Genomic DNA, 20,733 nt, shown 5'->3' with positions numbered 1-20,733 from the left:
GCTTCCTTCGATTGAACGGCAACTAGCAACCTATGCGTTAGGTGCAACGAACAGACCAAAAAGATAAAGCGACAACCAGTTGCGCCCAAACTAAGATGTTTGGTTACTTTAACTTGTCCATTGATATGCAAAAGGAGAAGACGGTTTTTTTTTTTTTTTGTTTTGAACTTTGTCAATATGTTTTCCAATGTATAAATAGAAGTCCAAGTATGAATTTTATGTTTATTTAAAGATTATAACGGTTAATTAGTCAGATAATGAGTTAAGACTATACTATTTTGTTTTAATTGATTATACCAAGTCAAAGAGAAATCGTCGGTGTCGTAAGATGTTAGGCAATGAAGGAATTACATTATACTAGTAATAACGTCATTATGTTGTGATATTCGCTTTTACGCGAGTTGGTTAAGATTCCCTTGTCAAAAGAAAGTGGCCAAAACAATGGTCAAACTCAAATACGTGACTTCAACCAAAATAAATACAGCAAAGAAATATCTGCCATTTGAGTTAAAATCTTGAATTTTTTCTTTTACATAATATTTAAAAAAATTTTAAATTATTTTAAAAATTTTAAATAAATCATTATTTTTTTATTATGTTAAATTAAATTTTATATTTTTATTTTAAATTAAATAAATTCTTAAAATTAAAAATTAATCAATGATCATTAATCAAAATTCACTTATCATTTTTATAACACTAAATTGAAAAGCTAAAAATACATGTAATCGTGTCATTATCCCACACAATATGGCAAATAAATATATCATATGTCATAAAATGTGAATATTATTTTAATTAATAATAATTAATTAATTTTTAATTATAAAAATTTATTTGATTCAAAATAAAACAAAAGTATAAATATTTGAATATAAATATTTACTTTAAATTTTTTTGAGATAATTTAAGAATTTAAAAAATATATTATATTTTTTTATTATTAAAGTCCAAGAATTTGACCATTGACCATCACTGGTATAAGAACGTGAAACAAACGGAGAGAACAAATTGAGTGAGAGATTCACAAATTTTACATTTATGTGAGGAAAAAAGAAGAAATAAAGAAATCTGTTTCGGTGTGTCTCGCTCGGACAGTAATCGAAACCAGCCCTTTGGCAGTTTCACTTGCATTGGAAGATGGCACTGCTCGACTTCTGCTGCTCTGGAAGCAGCAATTTGTTCAGATTTTCGTCATGGAAGCAGTAAGAAACTTCCAAACTACTAATTTGGCTGGAGGATCGCAATATACCTTTTCAAAATCTGCGCTTTTTTGCAAGCCAAAGAAGAGGATGACTGCAAGCCATTTGGTCGCTGAATCAGTGTGGAAAACTATTGAGTCAACTCATTCAGGTCCTTCCGTTTTCCCCTCTATCTCTTCTTTCTTTCTAATACTATCATTTTTCCTTTTTAATTTCTATTTGGTGATCTTATGTACATGCTGTGTCAAATTGGCCAGTGAGTGAGGAGCAGCTATCAATGTAAGCAAATGCCTATCTTCTTTAATCTTTACTACTTGGACTTAAGAAATTAGATAGGATTAGAAATGGGTACTGATTAGTTCTTTAAACTATTACTCTTTTTTTTTTCTATTTTTTTTATCTTGAATTGCAGCTTGCATTTCTTGTTTGGTAAAAACTTTGAGAGAGCAACTAGGATAGTGGACCAAAGGGGCGTCAAGAAGATCTCTGGTGAGCCCAGCGGTCGTTCTATCTTTCAGGTTCATTCGCTTCTCTCCATATCAATCTCATTTTGCACAACCTTAATATAATATCCTGAACTGTATGTATATATATATTAGAGTTTTGGCAAATATAATCCGAAAAGTTTGAAAATTTGTCAGTGACTGCCTTGCTGTGAAATTTGGGTAATTTAGGCAAATGCCATTGTAACCATTGTCCCAAAAATTTGTCTGAAATTGGGTTTCTTTCTTGTTATTGTGTTAATTTAGGTTGTGGGAGAATCTAGGAGGAAGGAGGAGTATTTCTGTTTTCCTGAACACTATTGTGCTTGTTATTCATTCTTTTATGATATAGCTAACAGAGGAGAACAACTTTGTGTAAGATTGTGTTATTCCTTCTTTCTCTCCACACCTTCTCATTTTTCTTCTTTTTACTGCTTTTAAAAGGTTTTTTTGTTTTTTTTGGGGTCTAGTGTAAGCATCAATTAGCTGCAAGACTTGCTGGATCATTGGGAGCTTGTGTTGAAGTTAAAGTGTCTGATGAACAGCTAGCATTATTGCTTTCAGAACTCTAGATCTTTGTAATGAATTAACTCTTTATTTTTTAGATAAAGAGGTAATGCTTGAGAAGTTAGCATGTATGGGATTTTTGTTTTATAATCAAAGGAATAGCCAGGTAAAGCATCTAGAAAATTCATCCAGCACACTACTTGTTTTGTCTATTGAACAACATCATTCTCAAGTTCTTGGCTGTTAATATTTTGCTTTATTCTCTTCTTGCTTATGTATTGGTTCTGAACAGGCATTGCTCAGCATTCCTGGTTGCGACTTTCTAACTGCTAATCCCTTCCTATTATGTGGCCAGACTTTTCTTAATGGCTTTTTAAGATTACAGTTCCACAATATTAACAATTGTCACAATAATGAACAAAACAACAATCAAGTCCTGTTCGAGAAAATCAGAATCTACTTTGTATGTTTTCCACTGTAATTAACAGGTGGTGAAAAAAAAAAAAGAACAAATGCAATCCTCTGTAATACAACATTTAGTGAAATCTCAAATCAAGGTACAATCTTGTGAGTTTTCATCTTATCAATCCAAGAATTGAAGGACGTTTTCGAGTTCCTGAACCCAACGAATCCATGCTCTTTGCTCTTGTTCATGCTATCCAACAACGACTTTCCAGAAAGCACTGCATCAGCAAACCGCCATGCCCCTACCTCATTCAGTTTTGTAGGCACAAGACCCTTCTCTCTGACGATCTCATCCCACAATGGGCCCTTGTCCTTCATCATTTCAACCAAGCTGTGCCTCTCATCGCTTTCATGAAATCCGTAATCTTCAATCCCAAACTGCTTAGCTAACACCTTCCATAAATCCTTCCACTTGAACACATCTCCATTGCTGCAATTGAAGGCTTCATTTTTCGCATGCCGATTCAGTGCTGCCCATATCTGATGCTCTGCAATCAAATCTGCATCTGATGCATCCCAATACCCATCCCAAGCTTGACGACTCCCTGGAAACCTTAATGGCTTGCCCTCATGCTTACAAATCGCTGCATAAACGCATAGACTGCCAACTATATTCATCAAACTACATGGAGAGAATCCAAAAATCACTCCAGGCCTATGAACTGACCATGTCAATCCATCCTTTTTCTTTACCTCTTCAAACAAAACATCCTCTAGTGTATAGCAAAAATTCAAAACTGGAAGCCTTGGAAGATCCTCACGAAATGGAGGATCATGGGGCTGAACCTTGCCAACCGAATCGAAAGGACCGGTGTAATGTCTACGCCCAGTTTGCAAGCATACATGTTTCAACTTCGGTGCATTCGGGATTACAGCTTTCAACACGTTGCGTAGCATAGTACCATTGACCATGCAATTTTCAGCTTCACTTGATTTCTTAGCCCATGCAACATAAAATATGTGAGTGACATCCTTGAGTTTTGATAGTTTTTCTTGCGTTTCTTCTTCATTTGAGATGTTACATTGTATGTAATCAATAGGTAGGGCGTTAGTCCAGGCAGGGCGGGGGCGACGAGCTACGCCATAGACCTTCCAAGGTCCTCCTGGAATATCGGAGAAGGGAAGGATCTCGGCGAGGCTGCTGCCGACGATGCCAGTGATGCCAATGACGAGGGCAACGCTCTTGTACTTGGATGGTTCATCGTGCTCTTCCAATTTTTTCTGTAGAATTTGACCAAATGAAAAACTTAGTTTATTGAGACATAGAGACAACTAAAGAGAGAAAATAAACAAATTGATCACATAAAAACGTATCGGCTTTGCTTACCCTTGCAGCTCCTATGGCCCCTGCCCACCACCAGCTCATTTCTTCTGATTGCTGATATGAAAGAATGCTCAATCTGCTCTCACAAATTGTGTTCCAAATTCCTTTTCGTTCCGTTCCTAATTTTATACTCATCCTCTTCGCAAAGTGACGTGTGTGTTTTATATGTAAAATTGATGCGCTGTACAAATCATCCAGCCTTATCCACTTATTAGCTAGGCATTAGCCAAGTTGAGTCAATTCTGGTTTCGTGGATATCTCTGGCTAACTACGAGGTACATTGCTGTTGATAATGGGAAATGAATATATAATAAATTAAAGCACCACATCCACTCAGATTTCGAAGACTCTAATTTGTTTATTAAACAGATATTAAAGGGCATATAAAAATTATAAATACTATGGACTTGGAAGTTCGAATTATGGAACTACCCTTTCTCCTGGAAATAAATCGGCACGTAATTGGCGCAGACGGATATGGCACCCGTAGACAGACTATAGTTTTCGTATAAAATAAAAATTAAAAAATAAAAGGCAAAAAGGAGGTATACGGGTTGTTAATGAATCATTGCCGCCGTTATGGAATTTCAGACTCAGAATTGGTCTAATTTTGGCTTACTCTGCCCAGCTTGTTAACACCTCAGCGTACAAATCATTCTCGCGTGGAAGTCCCAGCGTCCAGAAAACACCCTTATCTTCTAACATAATATTATTAATCATTGCTACAAGTAATAGAATTTGAATTTTCATTGGGAAAGTAGGATTGATTTATATTAAGAATGAAAGATGTATTTACAGATAGGATCTAATGAGAATTAAAAAGAAACTTCACTTAACACTTAGGAAAAGGAAAGGAGGAAAGAAGGTTCAGCCGTCACTTATGAAAACAATGACCATGAGAAACAACAGTAAAGACGCCCGTAAACTAACCACTTGAATAGAATTCCAATCGCTGTTGTAAATTGCCCCATTCCTGTATCTGTCGTTTCTTCCCTGGGTTGGAATATATCCTGATGCCATTTCATTCACAAAGTTGAACCAATCTAAAAGATGACAAAGGGCTAGGTTAATGATGGCTTGAATCAACTCTCACTGACAACACGAAGCTTCTTCAATTACATTGTGAATAAACAAACTTACAATCACCGGCATACCTGATAATATATAATTAACATCTAAAAGTTTTAATATCATACTAAGTTTGAGAAAACATTGAAACAGAAAATCCAACTTGCAGAGATATGGTACTCATGTAACGGTAAATTACATCGAAAGGGATATTTATTGCACAAATGAAACCTATTATATATTTCTTTAGATAACAATTTTACAGACAAACTATGTTAACTGCACAATGATTTCTATTTGATTGGTACAAAACTGATTGCACATACCTTGGGAGTTTTTCAATTCCCCCCTTTCGTCATTCCTGTTTCTTGTCTCATCACTCATCAGCTGTACAGTGTTCTCCCCACAAGACTAGCTAAATACACTCTAAGCCTTCTAAAAGCTAAGAGTTGCATATTAACCCCAAGGAAAAACACAGAATCGTGTACAACATGACCATTTCTGCTTTCTCTCTCTGTGCTCAAACAGTAATAACACAGTCCAGATAGATTCTTTTTTTATGGAAGACCATCTTCTATGACCATTTTTCCACAATACGCTCTGATAGTCTAATTTCCTCCTCCTTGGAAATATGCGGATCTAGCTTCTGAAGGTTGTTAACAAATGTACTTGCCTCATCCTGGTGATTGAGTTTACAATATCCATCTATTATGGAGTTGTATGTATTCTGGTTTGGTTTACACCCATGCTTAATCATGTATCTAACCACATCAATAGCCTCCTCAAACATGGTATCAGCTGCATAACTTGCAACAAAGGTATTGTAAGTGATAACATCAGGCATAAGGCCGGAATTGCCCATTTCTGAGAAGATCCGGGAAGCCTCTTTCATTCGACCATTTCTACAATAGGCATAAATAACAGTGTTATATGAAATTATATCAGGTTTTATACCTTTTGCCAAAACTTCCCTTAGAACTTTTTCTGATTCCTCAAAATTTTCAGAGCGGCTATACATATACATCAAACTATTGTAAGTTGTCAAGCTAGGAGTAAAGCCACTCTCATTCATGAAGGTCAAGATCTCATTTGTCTTGGAAACCATCTGCCTCCTTCCATATATTGAGACCATGGCATTTAGAGTAGTTATGTCAGGTGAAAATCCTTTCTTCCTCAATTCTGAGAAAGCACGCTCTGTTTCCACAAGAAGGTCACATTTACTATTAACCAAAACAAGTGTCTTTAAGAGCACAGCATGAGGTTCAATGATACCAGAATATATCTCTTCTGCAAGGGCATGCATCCGATCTACCTGCTTCCCATTGGCATAAACATGAAGCAAAGAACAGTAGGTTAGCTCATTGGGTTTACACCGACCATCTTTCATTTCAGCAAGTATTTTCTCAGACTGTTTCCAGAGCCCTCCCCGTGCCAATGCTGCCAAAACAGCATTATAAGTAGAAAGGTCTGGGGTAACTCCAGCTTCCAGCATTCTCTTATAAACAGACATGGCTTGATCAAAAGAACCACAGCGACTGTATGCACTAATTAGGGTGTTGAAAGTGTCCCTTTCAGGTACAAAACCCGCTCTTTTCATCTCCTTGAATACTCCTGACACTTCTAAATCTATCCCATTTTGCCCAAACACTGCCAATAGTGTATTCCAAGTAACAATATCTGGTGCACCATTGCAAGCCTTGATCTCATCAAAAACGTTCATCATCTCAGTAAACTTTCCTCGGTTACCGTGCATCTTAATTAGAGCATTGAAAGTACAAATATTTGGCCTGCAACCTGCACTTCTCATCTCCTCGAAAACCCCCATCGCCAACTCATCTTTCCCGGCCTTCTCAAATCCTGACAAAAGAGTGGTATAGGTAAAAACATCAGGCTTAATCCCTTTTCCCTCCATCTGTCTTTTCAAGTCCATTGCCTCCTCCAGTAGACCATCCCTAGCATAAGCAGAAATCAACGAATTATAAGTCACAGTGCTAGGTGTAAAACCATTAAGTTCCATATCTTTTAAAACCTCCACGGCTTCCTCAGGTCGCCGAGACTTCCCGTACACATCCAACAACGCATTATAAGTGACATTATCCGGACTAAAACCAGCCAATTTCATTTCATCAAAAACCAAAGCCGCTTCCTCATGCAAAGACCCTCTACGGCAACAACTTATAAGCGTATTATAAGTATAAGCATCCAGGCCAACTCCATCGCTCTTCATCCCATCAACAAGAGCCATGATTTTACTCCAAGGCATACCCATTTTACCATACACATTCAAAATTACGTTATAAGTTATCAAAGTAGGTTTGCAACCCTCTTCCTCTATTTTCTTAAAAACCATCATGGCTTCCCTATACCTCCCACTACTGGCATATGCAGTTATCAAAGAAGTATAAGCATAAACATTAAGATTAAACCCTTCTTTATGCAAGCTATTTAACAAGTTGGCAGCAACAGATACCCTCCCTGCTTTTCCTAACATACTAACAATAACAGCAACAACAGAATTATTCAAAACCAAGTCACAGTCTTTTCTACCCTTAACCCAATTGAAAACACCCAAAGCCAAGTCATGTTTCTTGTAAAAACCTAAACCTTTAACAATTCCCAGCACTTCAGCAGTCAAAAAATCTGTTTTTGCATCTGGGTTTTCTTGGTATTGCTCAAATAACTTAGCCAAAACACTGTCAAGTTGATTGGAATCAAAAGAAGAGTCAATTAAGGAATTGAGAACCTGCTGACCCTGAGGAGACAGACGGTTATGAGTCCAGGGCTTCCCACGGTTGAGGTCACGTGAGCGGCCGATACGGGTCCGGGTCCGGGTTCGGGCTTGTGGGTCGATGGGTTGTTGGGGCTTGACGCTATGGCGGAGGAGGAGGTCTTGAAGGATTGGAGTTGAGGGAGGTGGTGAATTGGGTAGTAAAGTTGGATTTTGTCGTTGGTTGTGGGTTTGGTTTAAAAATGGGGGTTTTGAAGGTGGAGGATTTGGAAGGAGTAGAGGTAGAGCTAGTCTCTCTGCCATTTAGACAGATTATGAGAAGGTTGAAGCGTTTCTATGGTTCAGCAAGTCGAGCAGATAGAGAGAAAGAGAGAGGGAGAGAGAAGAGGAGTTGATTTTTTGCAAACAGCTGGTGTCCTCTTCGTTATCATTGTAACAAGATAATTAAACAGTCCACACTCTCTCTGTTTAAGTTTAGAAGGCTGGGGACAAAGATATGAGAAGAGGATATTTTGGGAGGAGGGAGATTCGATTCCCCTGTGGTTAAGAACGGACTAGATTCTATGACCAATAAAAGCGTGCCATGTCAGCTGTGAATCTAGTCAAAAATTGGTGCTGTCCGCCTTTAACCTTGGTAAATTTTTTATTTTGTTGTCAATGGAAGTTGATTGTGCTCCAAGCTCCCAGCTAGTTTACTGTAGTTCTTTTTGGTTGCAATGGATCATCCTTGTGTTGGCAAATACTATAACCAAATCTCTTATAATAGGCAATGATAGCGAGTTTTCAAAATGCTTATACAAAAAGGGTAACCAGTCTCGTTAGTCCTTGCTGATTACCATTGTTCATGAACAATATCCCCTCCTCCCTCAGTGCCAAAGATTGTTAAAGCTATTTTGAAACCAGATCAATCAAGTGATAACCAACTTAGTACTGATTTGTAATAGAAGCCATTTGTTAACCGCTACTGCAAAATTCCAAGATCTTCAGATGTTGAATAACACGCATAAACTTAGAAGGCACTATTAATATTGCATAACAGTCCACATACTAGGGAATTCAGAAACAACTCTTAAAAGAGTACTTCTGTACGCAAGTACTAATGCTAAAAACATCAGTAATTGAAGAAGCCAGAAAGCATGGTTTTCTCCAGTATCCTCAACAAGGAGATAGGCCCCATAAACAGAGGTTGTTTTCTATTTTTCCAAACTGCCTCTCTCTGGGATCCATCAAAGAAAGTGAGGACTAATCAACCCAGCTACTTCAAGAAATCCAACCCGATCTTTTCCTCCAAATATCTTCTTCAGCTTCTCATCACAAATTATAACCCTCTTGTTCTCAGGGTCCTAAAGAAATGGCCAGAAAAGAACCAAGTCAGTTAAAGGCTACTAGGTTTGTAATTAAATAAAAAAATTCAGAGCTTCAGTACACAGAAATTTCTACATCCATTAACAAAGGACAAATAAAAATGAAATCACAACCCTGGTAGCTAAAGTTCATGATACCTTTCATTCACAACCAAAGTTATATACATCACTTGGAAAGTTATCTAGTAGAATCAGCTTAATTACAAATTCAAATGTCTCTCAAAGCATACGTGTACAGAACATATCTCAAGCAGAAATAGATACTTGAGCCATCAGATTCCCCCGAAGGCTTCTTGGTAGTAATCAGAAGTCAGAACCACATAGAAAATGTCGCCTAACTTTAATAGGTCTCCAGCATAATAACATCAGAGTCATTATGATGAATGCCCCAAAGTCAGGCAACAGCATTAACTCTTGTCAAGGTATTGGTTTTCTAGCATTCAAAGCTTCTCTTTTATCCAAGAGGACTATCTGTAAGTCCTTAGCCAACTAATAATAATACACTCTTCACAGAGAAACCAACTTTGATATTACAGATAACTCATAACAATGAAGCCCACAGTGCAGTGTAATCAATGAAATTGCACATAGTTATGTTCAGCAACTTCAAATAGAGAAACTTACCTACATAACCCCAGTTCCAGCATATAAACAGCAAAAGTTTATCCAAAACACAAAACTGAAAACCCCTCAAATGTGAACACCATATCACTATGTACTATTTACCAAGAAAACCAAATTATACATTCACAGTAACAAGAAATGAAGAAATAGAGATAAAATCCATCCAAAACCAAAACCCTTCCCCATTCCCACCAACCAAACACAACCTTATCCGTACACAGAAACACATTTTATTAAAAAATATATACTATTTTAAAGAGCAAAACAAGAGGGAAAGAGAAAAAGGATAATGGACCTGAAGATTGTGCTCTTTAATGTAAGCCCAAATCCGCTTAAGAGCTTGAGTGCGGGGAATTTCGGGGTCTCCAACCACAGCTTGCATCTCAGCCGACACGCGTTGCGGCTTCATGATACCACGTGGCTGTCGGGTACCGGTGGCGGGCTTTGAAGCCATAGCTTGAGTCACGACTCGCCCCATGCGCACGTTAGTGGGAAGAGGGAGACGGAGAGAGGAAGAAGAGGATTTGGCCGAGAACGACCCCGTTTGGGACGAGATGAAAGTGGAGAAAATGGCCGAAGAGGCTGCCATTTTTCCGTTTTTGTTTGTTTGCTTTGGAAGAAGAAGGGTTTTGTGTTATCCTCTGGCTTTCTGGATTTTGGGTTTGTTTTTGAGACTGAGATGAGATATATATGGGGTTTTTTGTTATTTTTATTTTCCTTTCAATTTCCTTGTTTTAGCGTGAATTGTGAGAGGGAATGTTTTTGGAGCCCGCCTTAAATCATCAGACACGTGAATTTCGAGAGGGAAGTTACGAAATTAACCTTGGAACCCTAGCCCAGGGCCCTTTCCTCTCCATCCACCTATGATCCGACTGGGCCGAGAACCCAAGGCAGAAAAAGGTTTACGTCTACGACCCAAATACCCTTCTATTAAACTAATTTCGTTCTAACTAGAATTTCTTTTGTATTATGGATCTCCTATTCTATGAATTTTTTTTTATTTTACTCATTTTTTATAGTCAAAATATTTTTTAATCTACAGTTTTGCCAGTAATCCCGCGTGGAAGGGTGATGAAAACCCACACACCTACAAATAAAACTTAAAAAATGAATAAAATTTTTTGAAAATTCAAATTGTGATTAATTAGGGTAAAATACTGGTCGGTAAAAAAAATACTAATAAAAATAAGATGTGGAGACAATAATATGCTTTTTTGTTCCTAATTCATATAATAATGAGTCTGAAGTTTTTACCGATTATTAGGTGAATACCAAACTCATTGCTGATTTTATATACTGTAATAAACTAAGCAAATAAGAGACCCCTTCTCTTTGTTTTCGTTCCTTTGAAGGGGTGGGGAAACGATTTTCCAATTATTGTAAAGCAACTCTCTTTATTTTGCCAGATAGTGAACATTTTTCCTGCAACCAGAAAACTCACATTTCTATTTTTCTAAGACTTGCAAAAATTAATCTCATGGGAAATCTAATGACATTTCAAACTTTAAGGCAAAAATTATATTTAGTTTAATTTTTACTTTTAAAAGATTAATAAACTGAAAAAAATTATGACTAAACAGATTCCAAGAGTTTAGAGCTTTTTCTTTTTAAGTGGTAAAATTGGAAAGCTCAAAAAGGGCAACCCTTTTTTTCCTAATGATGAAAAAGGTTTTGAGTTGGAGAATACTAGGGAATGATATATCCTACCCAAAAGAGTTCAATTGAAGTGAAATTTTACTCTTAAAAACACAATCTCGAACTCGAAGGCCCAAGCCCTTTTTCCACCCCAACTTGCGAAGAGATGAAATATTACAAGCGCAAATCTCAGTCTCAAGCCCTGTTCATGGCGATTTTCTTTTTCTTTTTCTTTCTTTTGAAAGTCACTATGACCTTAATTGAGACGTAGGGGGAAGATCCGAGTTGGGGGTGTGACATTTAACTTGACGTCAGTAGTTTTGATTAAGCCACATGATATTGCAGATGAAATTAAGAAAAAAAAAAAAAGCTCATAGAAAGTCGGCTTCAATTCATGAGGAGAAGAAGGAGGTCAATTTATATCCTTTTAATATCTGGAAAGAAATGTATGGGCCAACAGGAGGAGGCTAACGAGTTAACATCATTTCATATTCGGAGATAACGATCGTTAAACCGACGGGACCCTTCCTCCCCCCTCCCCTCTCAATCCCTTGTACTCTAAGCTGCTTATGGACCACTTTTACTTCGCCACTTCTCATGCTCAGCTTCTTCAAATATTTCATAATGCAGCAAAACCTTTTTACTCGTTTTCTTCCTCTGTTCCATTTCTGAAATAAATCTGCTTTTTTAGGTGCATCAGATAGATTCAATGTCAGAAACCAAGAAAGCACTACTGCCTTCCCTTGAACCCTCTGACATGTATATTGAGTTACATATAATAAACATTGAAAAAACTTTAGACCACGTTCGGATTCAAATAATTAGCTAGTTGTAATGGATTTTGTAATATATGGTACCCCATTCACTGTTTCAATGATACGTGTAAATGGAAGATTGGAAATGGCATGCAACCCACTTAACGCTTAAATAGTATCACATGAAACTTTAAAAGAGTTGTGTTAGTGAATTGTACGACGTGCACAAATCTTGTTGAAAGTGTTAGGTGATGAATTGAAGACGTAAGAACCAACCAGAGTTAGGAACAGAGATGAGGAAATCTAATTCAAACTTTCAGTGTTGTTAATCGTCTAGTAAATGAATGGAGCTAAGCAGAGCTAGAGTATCCAAAGTGAGAAGGAAGGGCCCATGTTAATGCAAGCATGAGGGAGGGAGAGAGAGAGAAGGGTCTAAACCAAATGGGACCATAAAAATTAAGAACTACGATGAAAGTCCGCACTGATGATCATGCAATGCAGTGGCCAGAATTGCAGAAGCGGAAAAGTTAAAACGGGAGTTAGGAGACACGCTAAAGCTGGATTGATCTATAAGCAACGTTTCTTCTCTTAAAACGTACAAACTTTATGTGCAATGGCCACCAATTCCAAAGGGACACGTGAAAACCAGTTAATCATCTCGGTTAGAGACAAGGACCCTCCCAAAATTAAGGCTTTTTTCTCACGACAATCATAAAGTTGGAACTCAAGATAGAGATGTAGCTTGCATTCGCGTAGTTTCAATTTCATTATCAACACGTCCATTGGTTTATTTGACATGGGATTTCCTTTTTGATATCAGTTCTATAAATGAAAATTTGACATTTCATCATTTAAGTGTTTTAGTTGAAAGGAAATAATCAGTAGGAAGCATATAATGAAATGAAGTACTTACTTAAATCAGTAGGGAAGCAAAATAATGAAGGTAAGTACTTACTTAAATCACTAGTGTATTAAAACTTTGAGTAATTTCCTTTACATTATCTTGCTGCTGGTTTTGATTTCGGCATGAAAATATATTAGCAAAAAAAGAATATATATATATATATATATATATATATATATATATATATTGTAGTAATAATCATGTTGAAACAGCAAAGAACATCTTGGTCCAAAAGCACATATCATGGCGTGACAGCGCAGCAGGTCCTACGAATAGAGGCGGTGCAGGTGCTCCAACATACCAACCAAATCTGGATGATTTCCCCCCCATAACTTAACTTATGTTTAACTTAGCGTACAAATTACATTTGCCAGTTCGTCATAAAAAGATCCAGCTCAGATAGATGGTGGCCCCCCCAACTAATCATTATTGTGCTGCACATAGCGATCAAAACTATCATGCTCCTTTCTTAATTCATCCAAATAATCCCCCACATGCTTTTGTGAAAATTTGTAGCCTACCCAATACGGCACAGTCTTTCCATCCAACCAATTGTTTACAGCAGTAAATTTTTTTATTGATAATGACCTTAATTTTAATAAACACATCTTCCTCAAAAAAAGTTTATATAAGGAGACACAATGTTTAAATTAATATAAAAAAAATTCAAACTGAAAATTATTGCATCATTGGAAGTTGATAACGATGGAACTATGGAACTACCAAATTAAAACGATAACATTACAATTTGATGGACAAAGCTTTGACAAAATGTTCATCTACAGAAAACCCACTTGTTTTTTAATAAAGGTCGGAGTAACTAACGAATCATTTATAATCATCAAAAAGACATAATAACCAAAGCCCCACATCGCCACCTGTGTGTGCTATGCACTTTTTACCTTACCAAACGGGGAAATTTCTAACTAGTACAAGTAAAAGTTAAAGAAAAAGGAATTTTTTTTTAATGAAAATGTGTTTAAGCGACAAATGTAAACTTGTAAACCATTTTCCACCCAGACAGCATGTATGTATGTATATCAAACGCCAACGGCAATCTTGCTTCAAAAAGGGAATAGTCAAGGTGCACCACGTGGCAACGCTTGGACCCTGCTGGTAGCCACGATGGCAACTCGATCCTAAGATCAAAGCAGAAAATGAACATCACATGCAACAGTGGACCCCACCCAACACACTAATAATCAGATGCCACGACACCAACAGATGAGTTCGGTATAGAGACCCATGGGCCCCCCACGTTGGGCTCCTTGCAAAACCGCCCGAACCGCCCGTCTAAGGCCGAAGCCGGCCCTCATTATTTATTTATTTTGGTTTTAAGTTGGACAATGATCAAGATCTATATAAATACCACCTGCTATTCTCTCTGTCACACTCACTCTTCTTCAGTCCTCTCTCCCTCTCTGTAAATTTCTTACAGGGGTGTGCGTAGTTTAAGCAGAGAGGGTGCGCAGGATCAAGTTTGCCATCATTTCAAGATGATGCTTAATAATAAAATTTTATTTCTATCAGCTTTGCTTTGCATTGCCGTTGCTGGGGTTTTAGGCCAAGCTCCTAGTAATCCTCCTACATCCACGCCGGCGCCTCCAACGCCACCAGCCTCTACTCCTCCGCCGACTACTCAACCACCGCCTACACCAACCAGCACTCCGCCACCGGCTTCTTCTCCTCCCCCTACTTCATCACCACCTCCAGTGACGGCTTCTCCACCACCAGTTTCAACTCCTCCACCTAGCTCTCCTCCTCCAGCAACTCCCCCACCCGTTAGCTCTCCACCACCGGCTTCTCCCCCTCCCGCCACTCCTCCACCGGCTTCTCCACCACCTGCTTCTCCTCCTCCTGCTACTCCCCCACCGGCAACTCCTCCTCCAGCAACCTCACCACCAGCTCCCTTGGCTTCTCCTCCAGCCGCAGTTCCAGCTCCCGCACCTAGCAAGAAGAAAGCTAAGTCTCCAGCGCCATCACCGCTCTCGAGCCCACCGGCTCCACCAACTGAGGCCCCTGCACCTAGCCTCGGGGCCTCTTCACCAGGCCCAGCTGGAACCGATGTGGTATACTTTCTCTTGATCTTCTCTTTGTTTTTCTACTTATAACCTTTTTTTTTATGCACTTGAAGCTTTCTGAGGTTACTATTTTTTGTGAGTTGTAGTATTTTAAGGGGGTTTAAATTTAATAATGACGATTGCATAATGTAGCAAAAAAGTTACGGGGTTGCTCTAAGTTCTAACTTAAACTAGGGCGTGGGGACAGTTTTTCTCGTTTTCGTGTCTCATCGTCGCTAGTGTAGTCGAGTGTACTTTAACTTTGCATGTACGGAGCAAGATCTGGTGAGATCAAGCTCATGGCAGTAAAAAGACGGATAAAGCTCTGATTGGTGGTAAAATAAGGAAGTCTAAGCTCTGACCTCTGACCAAAACACGTGCCTAGTTATAGTGATCACTGCTTACAAAGCATGTGGAAAGGGTGCAGGTAAGTTTTGGTTGAAGCATCAATGTGAGACAGATCAGGTGCCTGCCAGTTGAAATCCGTGCCTCAGAAACCAGCAGTGTTGAACAAGGCAGAAGGTACCCATTGGCGTCGTGACAGGTAGCAAAACGACTGCAAAAAAGTGAACAAACTTTTGCCTATGGTTTTGTGGGGGAGCATGAGGCTCAGAATCCCAAAGAGCTTGTTTAGTCTAAGTCCCCCCGTAGGGCCATAGCTGCACCTAGCCTTTTCAGTTTATCTCCGTGGTCTGACCTTGTCTAACCTGAGCTTGTCCCAGTACTAACCATGCTTTTAGTCATCTTGGGTTATCTCAACCGTGAACGATGATCCAATTCGTTTTGAGCTTATTTTATAAGTATCATGTGCATGACTCAATTACTATAATATTTCACTAAGTCTGGTTTGCTTCAACCTTGATGGTGATTGCAGAGTGGAGTGGAGAAAATGTGGTCCGTACACAGGATGGTAGGGAGCTTGGTGTCTGGATGGGCTCTCCTCAGCTTGATGCTTTAGACAAGATCTGTTCGTGTCTAGCTATGTTTCATTCCAGTGTTTATTTACTTTTGGCCCTTCCATATAGTATTATTGGATGCAGTCCCTGATGGGACTTCTTACCATGCGTATTTCAGCTATATATATCATTCGGTTGTATTCTTTGGGAGATTTTTGAGGGGAGCTTTTTGTATTGGAGGGGAGTTGTTTATTTTGTATGGGATTTGTTGGTGGCTGCCTCCTTCTCTCATGATTGATTTGTTTTTTTTAATAGCCTCACATTTCATTTATTACTACAACCATTTTATTTGTTGGATCGTCAATTTAGCATAGACTTAGCACCATATCGATTAGATGATTTGATACAAAGTGGAAAAACAAACAAGTATGTCTGCCTTTCTACTCATGCAAAGGATAAAACTGGTTTCCTAAGCAGCTAAAATTCAACCTTTCTTTTTTACTTTAGCTATGAAAAGCTTCCGAAGTTAGAGTGGGGAGCATGTGGAAAGAAATTATGGAGACACATCATGAATTTAGCAAGAGTGGAGTTGGTACTAGCTCCGTCATTAATGGGTTCCCTTTTTCCGAGTGAGATCTCGAGTAGTTTTGCCTTTGGTGTGTCCTCAAAGTTATTCTTAATTTCTTTACGAATCATCATGCTATAGGCTTGAGATTTATGGGAGGGAGGGACAGTATTTGGTTCATCCTGGGAAAGTCGAGTGAGGTGGTTACTTTCTTCCTACTGAAAGATAGAGTGGTGAGTCTTCCCCATGACAAGCTAACATGAGAGGATGGGCGGGCATTGGGGACAAAGGAGAAGAGACCATGGCCGCTATCTTTGGTGGTGTTGGCCATCACATGGTGGATCTTGAAGCTGTGGCGGTGGGGATGGATGTGGCTCGTTGGCATTCGAAATTTTGGGCATATAATGATCTAATTTAAGGTGATAGGCTGATGTAGGTAAATGTATACATAACCTTTGGGAAACTATGGTTGGATTCCTGTGATGACAGAGGAATGTGAGCGAAGGAATGAATATGAAGTTCGGAGTTAGTGGTGACATATCTGTTCCAACAAATGTTATGATAGCATTACGCAATACGGCTACTACCACACCCTGACACCCATCATGCTTTGTTAGCTAAGGGTACAAGCCCAAATTTCTTATCCATATATTTGCTATTTAACTTATAAGGAAAGAAATATTCTTTTTCGTTACAATTATCAGGAAATGAATATAGTAATCGCTGATTTGATTTGGCAAAGAAAGAAGAAGTACAACTAAAGAGCCCAGCCCGTACCCTTGAACCATAGGCTTAGGTCCAACCAGCCAATGAGGAATTGAACTGTGTCCATATTCTAGATTAAAATAATCGAGCCCATAGTACTCTTCGGCTGGCAATGCTGGACTTGAGCCATTTGTTATGTTGTCATGAAGGGGAGGATGTTTTGATTTGGGCTTTTCTGTCTTATTTACTGACCCAAACAAGAAATTGAGAACTTTGTAAGGCTAAAAGCCGATGGAGATCTTGAGATTTTGGGCCTCTTCTTAGCCCATTGGTAATTCTATTTTCCTTTTATGAATGCTATAAATATTTTGCAAAACTAAACAAACCAAGCCTCTTCTTCCCTTTTATTGTTTTCATTAACTGTTTACCCATAGGATTAAGCATATATCTCTAGAAAATTCAAGTTATTTCCTTAAATTGAACTTCATCCATTCTGAAACTTTAAAGCCTCTGACACAAAACTTTTAATTGTTAATAAGTTAAAAAATTCTAGAACCACTGGAATTGCAAAACAACAAGATTTTTAGAATGGCAAAAGGGGTCGCATTCAACAATTTTGGAGCAAAAACAAAAAGAAAAAAAAACATTAATTTCAGTCAATCATGTTGTCCCCCCCAAAAATTATGAATCTGCCAGCAACTAGATCGGCTTCTGGCCCAAAAGCCCCTCGTGTTGTCCTTATTAATCCTTTTCTCCAATAAATCAGTAGCAGAAAATTAAGGACCCCATTCCCATTGAAGCAATGAATGTAGATTGAGGGAATCAGAGATTTGCAATCACTTGTATCTAGAGAAAAAAAAAAAGTTTATTAAACGCACGTACGGTGCAGATACTAAACATGCACACAGGCACATACACAAACGCCCACGACGAGACCAGGATTATATATTTTAGAGTGGGATATTCGTATTGGGTACTAGTTCGGAGCCTTGCAGACTATGGAAACATAAATGTGAAAACTATTTTTCTGGGGTACTGCTCCATTGTTCCACCACTGCCATTAATGAGGGTTATTCACAGTCATAACTATACATCGATACTTTGCACTGCTTACAAAGAGGTGGAAACTTCCTTTGCCGACACTTTGATTTTCTGCATAATTTTTTTTTTTCATTTTTTTTCCCATCAAAGTTATAAATTAGAGACACTGCAAACTTTGTTGCATACGATATCCCACATGCATTTTTGAAGTGCTCAACATGTCAAGCAATTTAACAACACTCCCTAAGATCCTGCTGCTGCTTCTTCTCAAGGATTATTATGAGCAAAACTGTAAGACAGACAAATGCGGGGATCAAAAGTCAAAAGGAAATGCCCTAGAAATGTTGAAGGCTTTCGTCTTTCCCATGTCCTTTTTTTTATTCTTTGAGTAGTATCCCTACTAAATGCTTATGCCCACCCCCGGTGTAAAAAAAATTCCCCTACTTCAGATCTCAATGAATGTGTTTGTTAACAAGTATAGCTAGGGATTGGACATAGAAAATTTCTGAAATCAAGCCCCAAGTCAACTTGGAATCTGAACAAACTCATCCGGTCATCCTAGGAAATGAGTAGGAAGATGGGCTTAACTAAGCCATTTTTTAAAATAATTGCATTTCCCATAACAAAATCTGTAGGGTAGATGCTATTCAAAAGAAAAAAAATCTGCAGGGTAGATATTATTCGATCCTGTCATTTGAGAATCTGAATGGTATATAATCCAAACTTGTTTTTTTAATTGTCATTTGCCAATATTTGTAACGCTTTTGATCATTGTACAGTAATGCTTGTTCTAACATTTCATGCCACCAAACAAAATTTTCCTTTCCAGGAAGAATGCAGTTAGGCCAATTAATCTTAAGATACGCTCCAAGCCAATGAGCGATGGTTTTACTTACTGGCTGTTGCAACAAACTCGTTGAATGGTCTACATCAATGAGTTAAATTATGTTATCATCTTAATAACGGGCTGATTGTACCTTAGGAATATATGCAATTAAGAGGACGGCAAGTTTGGTGCAGCGGCCATCTTTGGGATAGTTGTTCATTGCTCTGACGAGGGTAGATTGGACACCAACAAACTTTTTTTTTTTTTTGCAAAGGCAAAATACCCATGAGTATTCACATTTAGGCTTTGGGACCATAGTATCTTTACAAAGGTGGGATCAATCAAATGATTTTTCGAGGGTGACTGACAGATCAAAGTGTTTTTTATTGAGGCTAATTAGCCAGGAATTATGAGTATTGCAGTCAAAAAGAATGCGTTACGGTTGTTGGGATTGCAATATCACATGACTTTGACATGCATTTAATTGCTGAATCCTCAATCTTTGCGAATTGGAGGTGAATTTGATGAAAATCTCTCACACGGTTTTGATGGCTTTGGGTTTGTTTCTTCATTTATGCACTTATTAGTTCTAAACACTGTGGATTGCACGTCATCCTGATGAAGGAAGGAGCCTCATTAAATATTGGTAAAGGTATTGTTGGGATAGGATGTATTTATTGTCATCTCTCTTCCGGAACAGACAAACGGAGTTAAATAATGCAAAAAGCACTCATCAATGAGAGTATTTGACCTTTCAGAAACATCATCATGAGGAGGAACCTTCCCTCCCAAGAGAGAAACCGAAAACAGTAAAATGAGATAAACAGCACCTAAATTGGATGTAAAAGATGCGGAAGACTGAACGACATTGTCTGCGAAAGCAGGAAATAAAATGCTTGTTAACACAGTAGAGCAAATGAAAAGAAAAGAAAAGAAAGGATGAGGAAGGAAATCACATGGGGTTGGGTGCAACTTTCACCTCGTGCCCAGTTGTAATGATATTTTCACACACAAGCTCTGCTTTGAACGATGCAAACTGCACTTCCAACCTAACCCCACATTAACCTGTACTGACGACTTCGAGTCCAATGGTCAAAGAAGGGGCTTTTTAACCTTAAAAAGCTTTTTCACTTGTATGAATTGGAATGAATAATTTATAAAAGTAGAGGAGGGCCCCACCAGGAAGCCTGTGGAACCAACTACCAGGAGACACGGTCAAGGAAAAAAGTTCCAAAGGCAAGGCAGTGAGGCATACAATGACAATGGTACTGAACTTTCAAAGACAACCCTAGATGCCGCCTGTCATGCACCACATAAAGGACGTTCACACACATGGAGATTGGCGCATCAGAGCTGGCCATCGCGGAATTTAGAAAGCTAAGACAATTGCTAGAGACCCCACCAACGTTATGAAAATTGCAGACTTAGATGCTCGTGTCAAGGTTTAAAACTTTAAATATTCATAAAGAGAAACATTAACAGAAGATTATTTAGGCATATATCTTGGCCACTCACAATTGACAAGTGAAGTTTCAACACTTAATTCCAAGATGATAAACACAATTCAGAAGTGAAAAGAAGG

General features: G+C 38.3%; 5 protein-coding genes across 6 annotated transcripts; 2 read left to right on the top strand and 3 right to left on the bottom strand.

Annotated features, from left to right (window-relative positions):
- Positions 1 to 1,001: 1,001 nt before the first annotated feature.
- SSN2 (zinc finger SWIM domain protein) lies at positions 1,002 to 2,704 on the top strand. Its single transcript, XM_007042526.3, has 5 exons — positions 1,002 to 1,353; positions 1,460 to 1,481; positions 1,615 to 1,720; positions 1,952 to 2,059; positions 2,155 to 2,704. Exons 1-5 carry the CDS (start codon positions 1,197 to 1,199, stop codon positions 2,254 to 2,256), a joined length of 495 nt encoding a protein of 164 aa, XP_007042588.1. The 5' UTR covers positions 1,002 to 1,196; the 3' UTR covers positions 2,257 to 2,704.
- LOC18608051 ((S)-8-oxocitronellyl enol synthase CYC2-like) lies at positions 2,629 to 4,141 on the bottom strand. The gene is made up of 2 exons (XM_007042525.3): positions 3,984 to 4,141; positions 2,629 to 3,877 (listed from the first exon to the last, which is right to left on the bottom strand). Exons 1-2 carry the CDS (start codon positions 4,113 to 4,115, stop codon positions 2,744 to 2,746), a joined length of 1,266 nt encoding a protein of 421 aa, XP_007042587.2. The 5' UTR covers positions 4,116 to 4,141; the 3' UTR covers positions 2,629 to 2,743.
- A 582-nt stretch (positions 4,142 to 4,723) lies between these two features.
- Positions 4,724 to 8,257, bottom strand: LOC18608050 (Pentatricopeptide repeat (PPR) superfamily protein). 2 transcript variants are annotated; one of them, XM_007042523.3, is made up of 2 exons: positions 5,375 to 8,257; positions 4,724 to 5,023 (listed from the first exon to the last, which is right to left on the bottom strand). In XM_007042523.3, the coding sequence occupies exon 1, from the start codon at positions 8,077 to 8,079 to the stop codon at positions 5,623 to 5,625; it is 2,457 nt and encodes an 818-aa protein (XP_007042585.2). In that variant the 5' UTR covers positions 8,080 to 8,257; the 3' UTR covers positions 4,724 to 5,023; positions 5,375 to 5,622. The 2 variants fall into 2 exon arrangements, with proteins under 2 accessions (XP_007042585.2, XP_007042583.2); XM_007042521.3 differs by lacking the exon at positions 4,724 to 5,023 and adding an exon at positions 5,074 to 5,134.
- Positions 8,258 to 8,764: 507 nt separating this feature from the next.
- On the bottom strand, positions 8,765 to 10,506 carry LOC18608049 (uncharacterized). Its single transcript, XM_007042519.3, has 2 exons — positions 10,060 to 10,506; positions 8,765 to 9,119 (listed from the first exon to the last, which is right to left on the bottom strand). Exons 1-2 carry the CDS (start codon positions 10,351 to 10,353, stop codon positions 9,003 to 9,005), a joined length of 411 nt encoding a protein of 136 aa, XP_007042581.2. The 5' UTR covers positions 10,354 to 10,506; the 3' UTR covers positions 8,765 to 9,002.
- A 3,927-nt stretch (positions 10,507 to 14,433) lies between these two features.
- AGP9 (arabinogalactan protein 9) lies at positions 14,434 to 16,334 on the top strand. The gene is made up of 2 exons (XM_018116493.2): positions 14,434 to 15,127; positions 15,993 to 16,334. The coding sequence occupies exons 1-2, from the start codon at positions 14,555 to 14,557 to the stop codon at positions 16,074 to 16,076; spliced, it is 657 nt and encodes a 218-aa protein (XP_017971982.1). The 5' UTR covers positions 14,434 to 14,554; the 3' UTR covers positions 16,077 to 16,334.
- Positions 16,335 to 20,733: the final 4,399 nt, after the last annotated feature.

This window comes from Theobroma cacao, chromosome 2, assembly GCF_053813885.1.
Source record: "Theobroma cacao isolate CCN51 chromosome 2, ASM5381388v1, whole genome shotgun sequence".
NCBI classification, from domain to species: domain Eukaryota; kingdom Viridiplantae; phylum Streptophyta; class Magnoliopsida; order Malvales; family Malvaceae; genus Theobroma; species Theobroma cacao.
The sequence above is the reverse complement of the archived record's forward strand: the minus strand, read 5'-3'. Positions and strand labels throughout refer to the sequence as shown.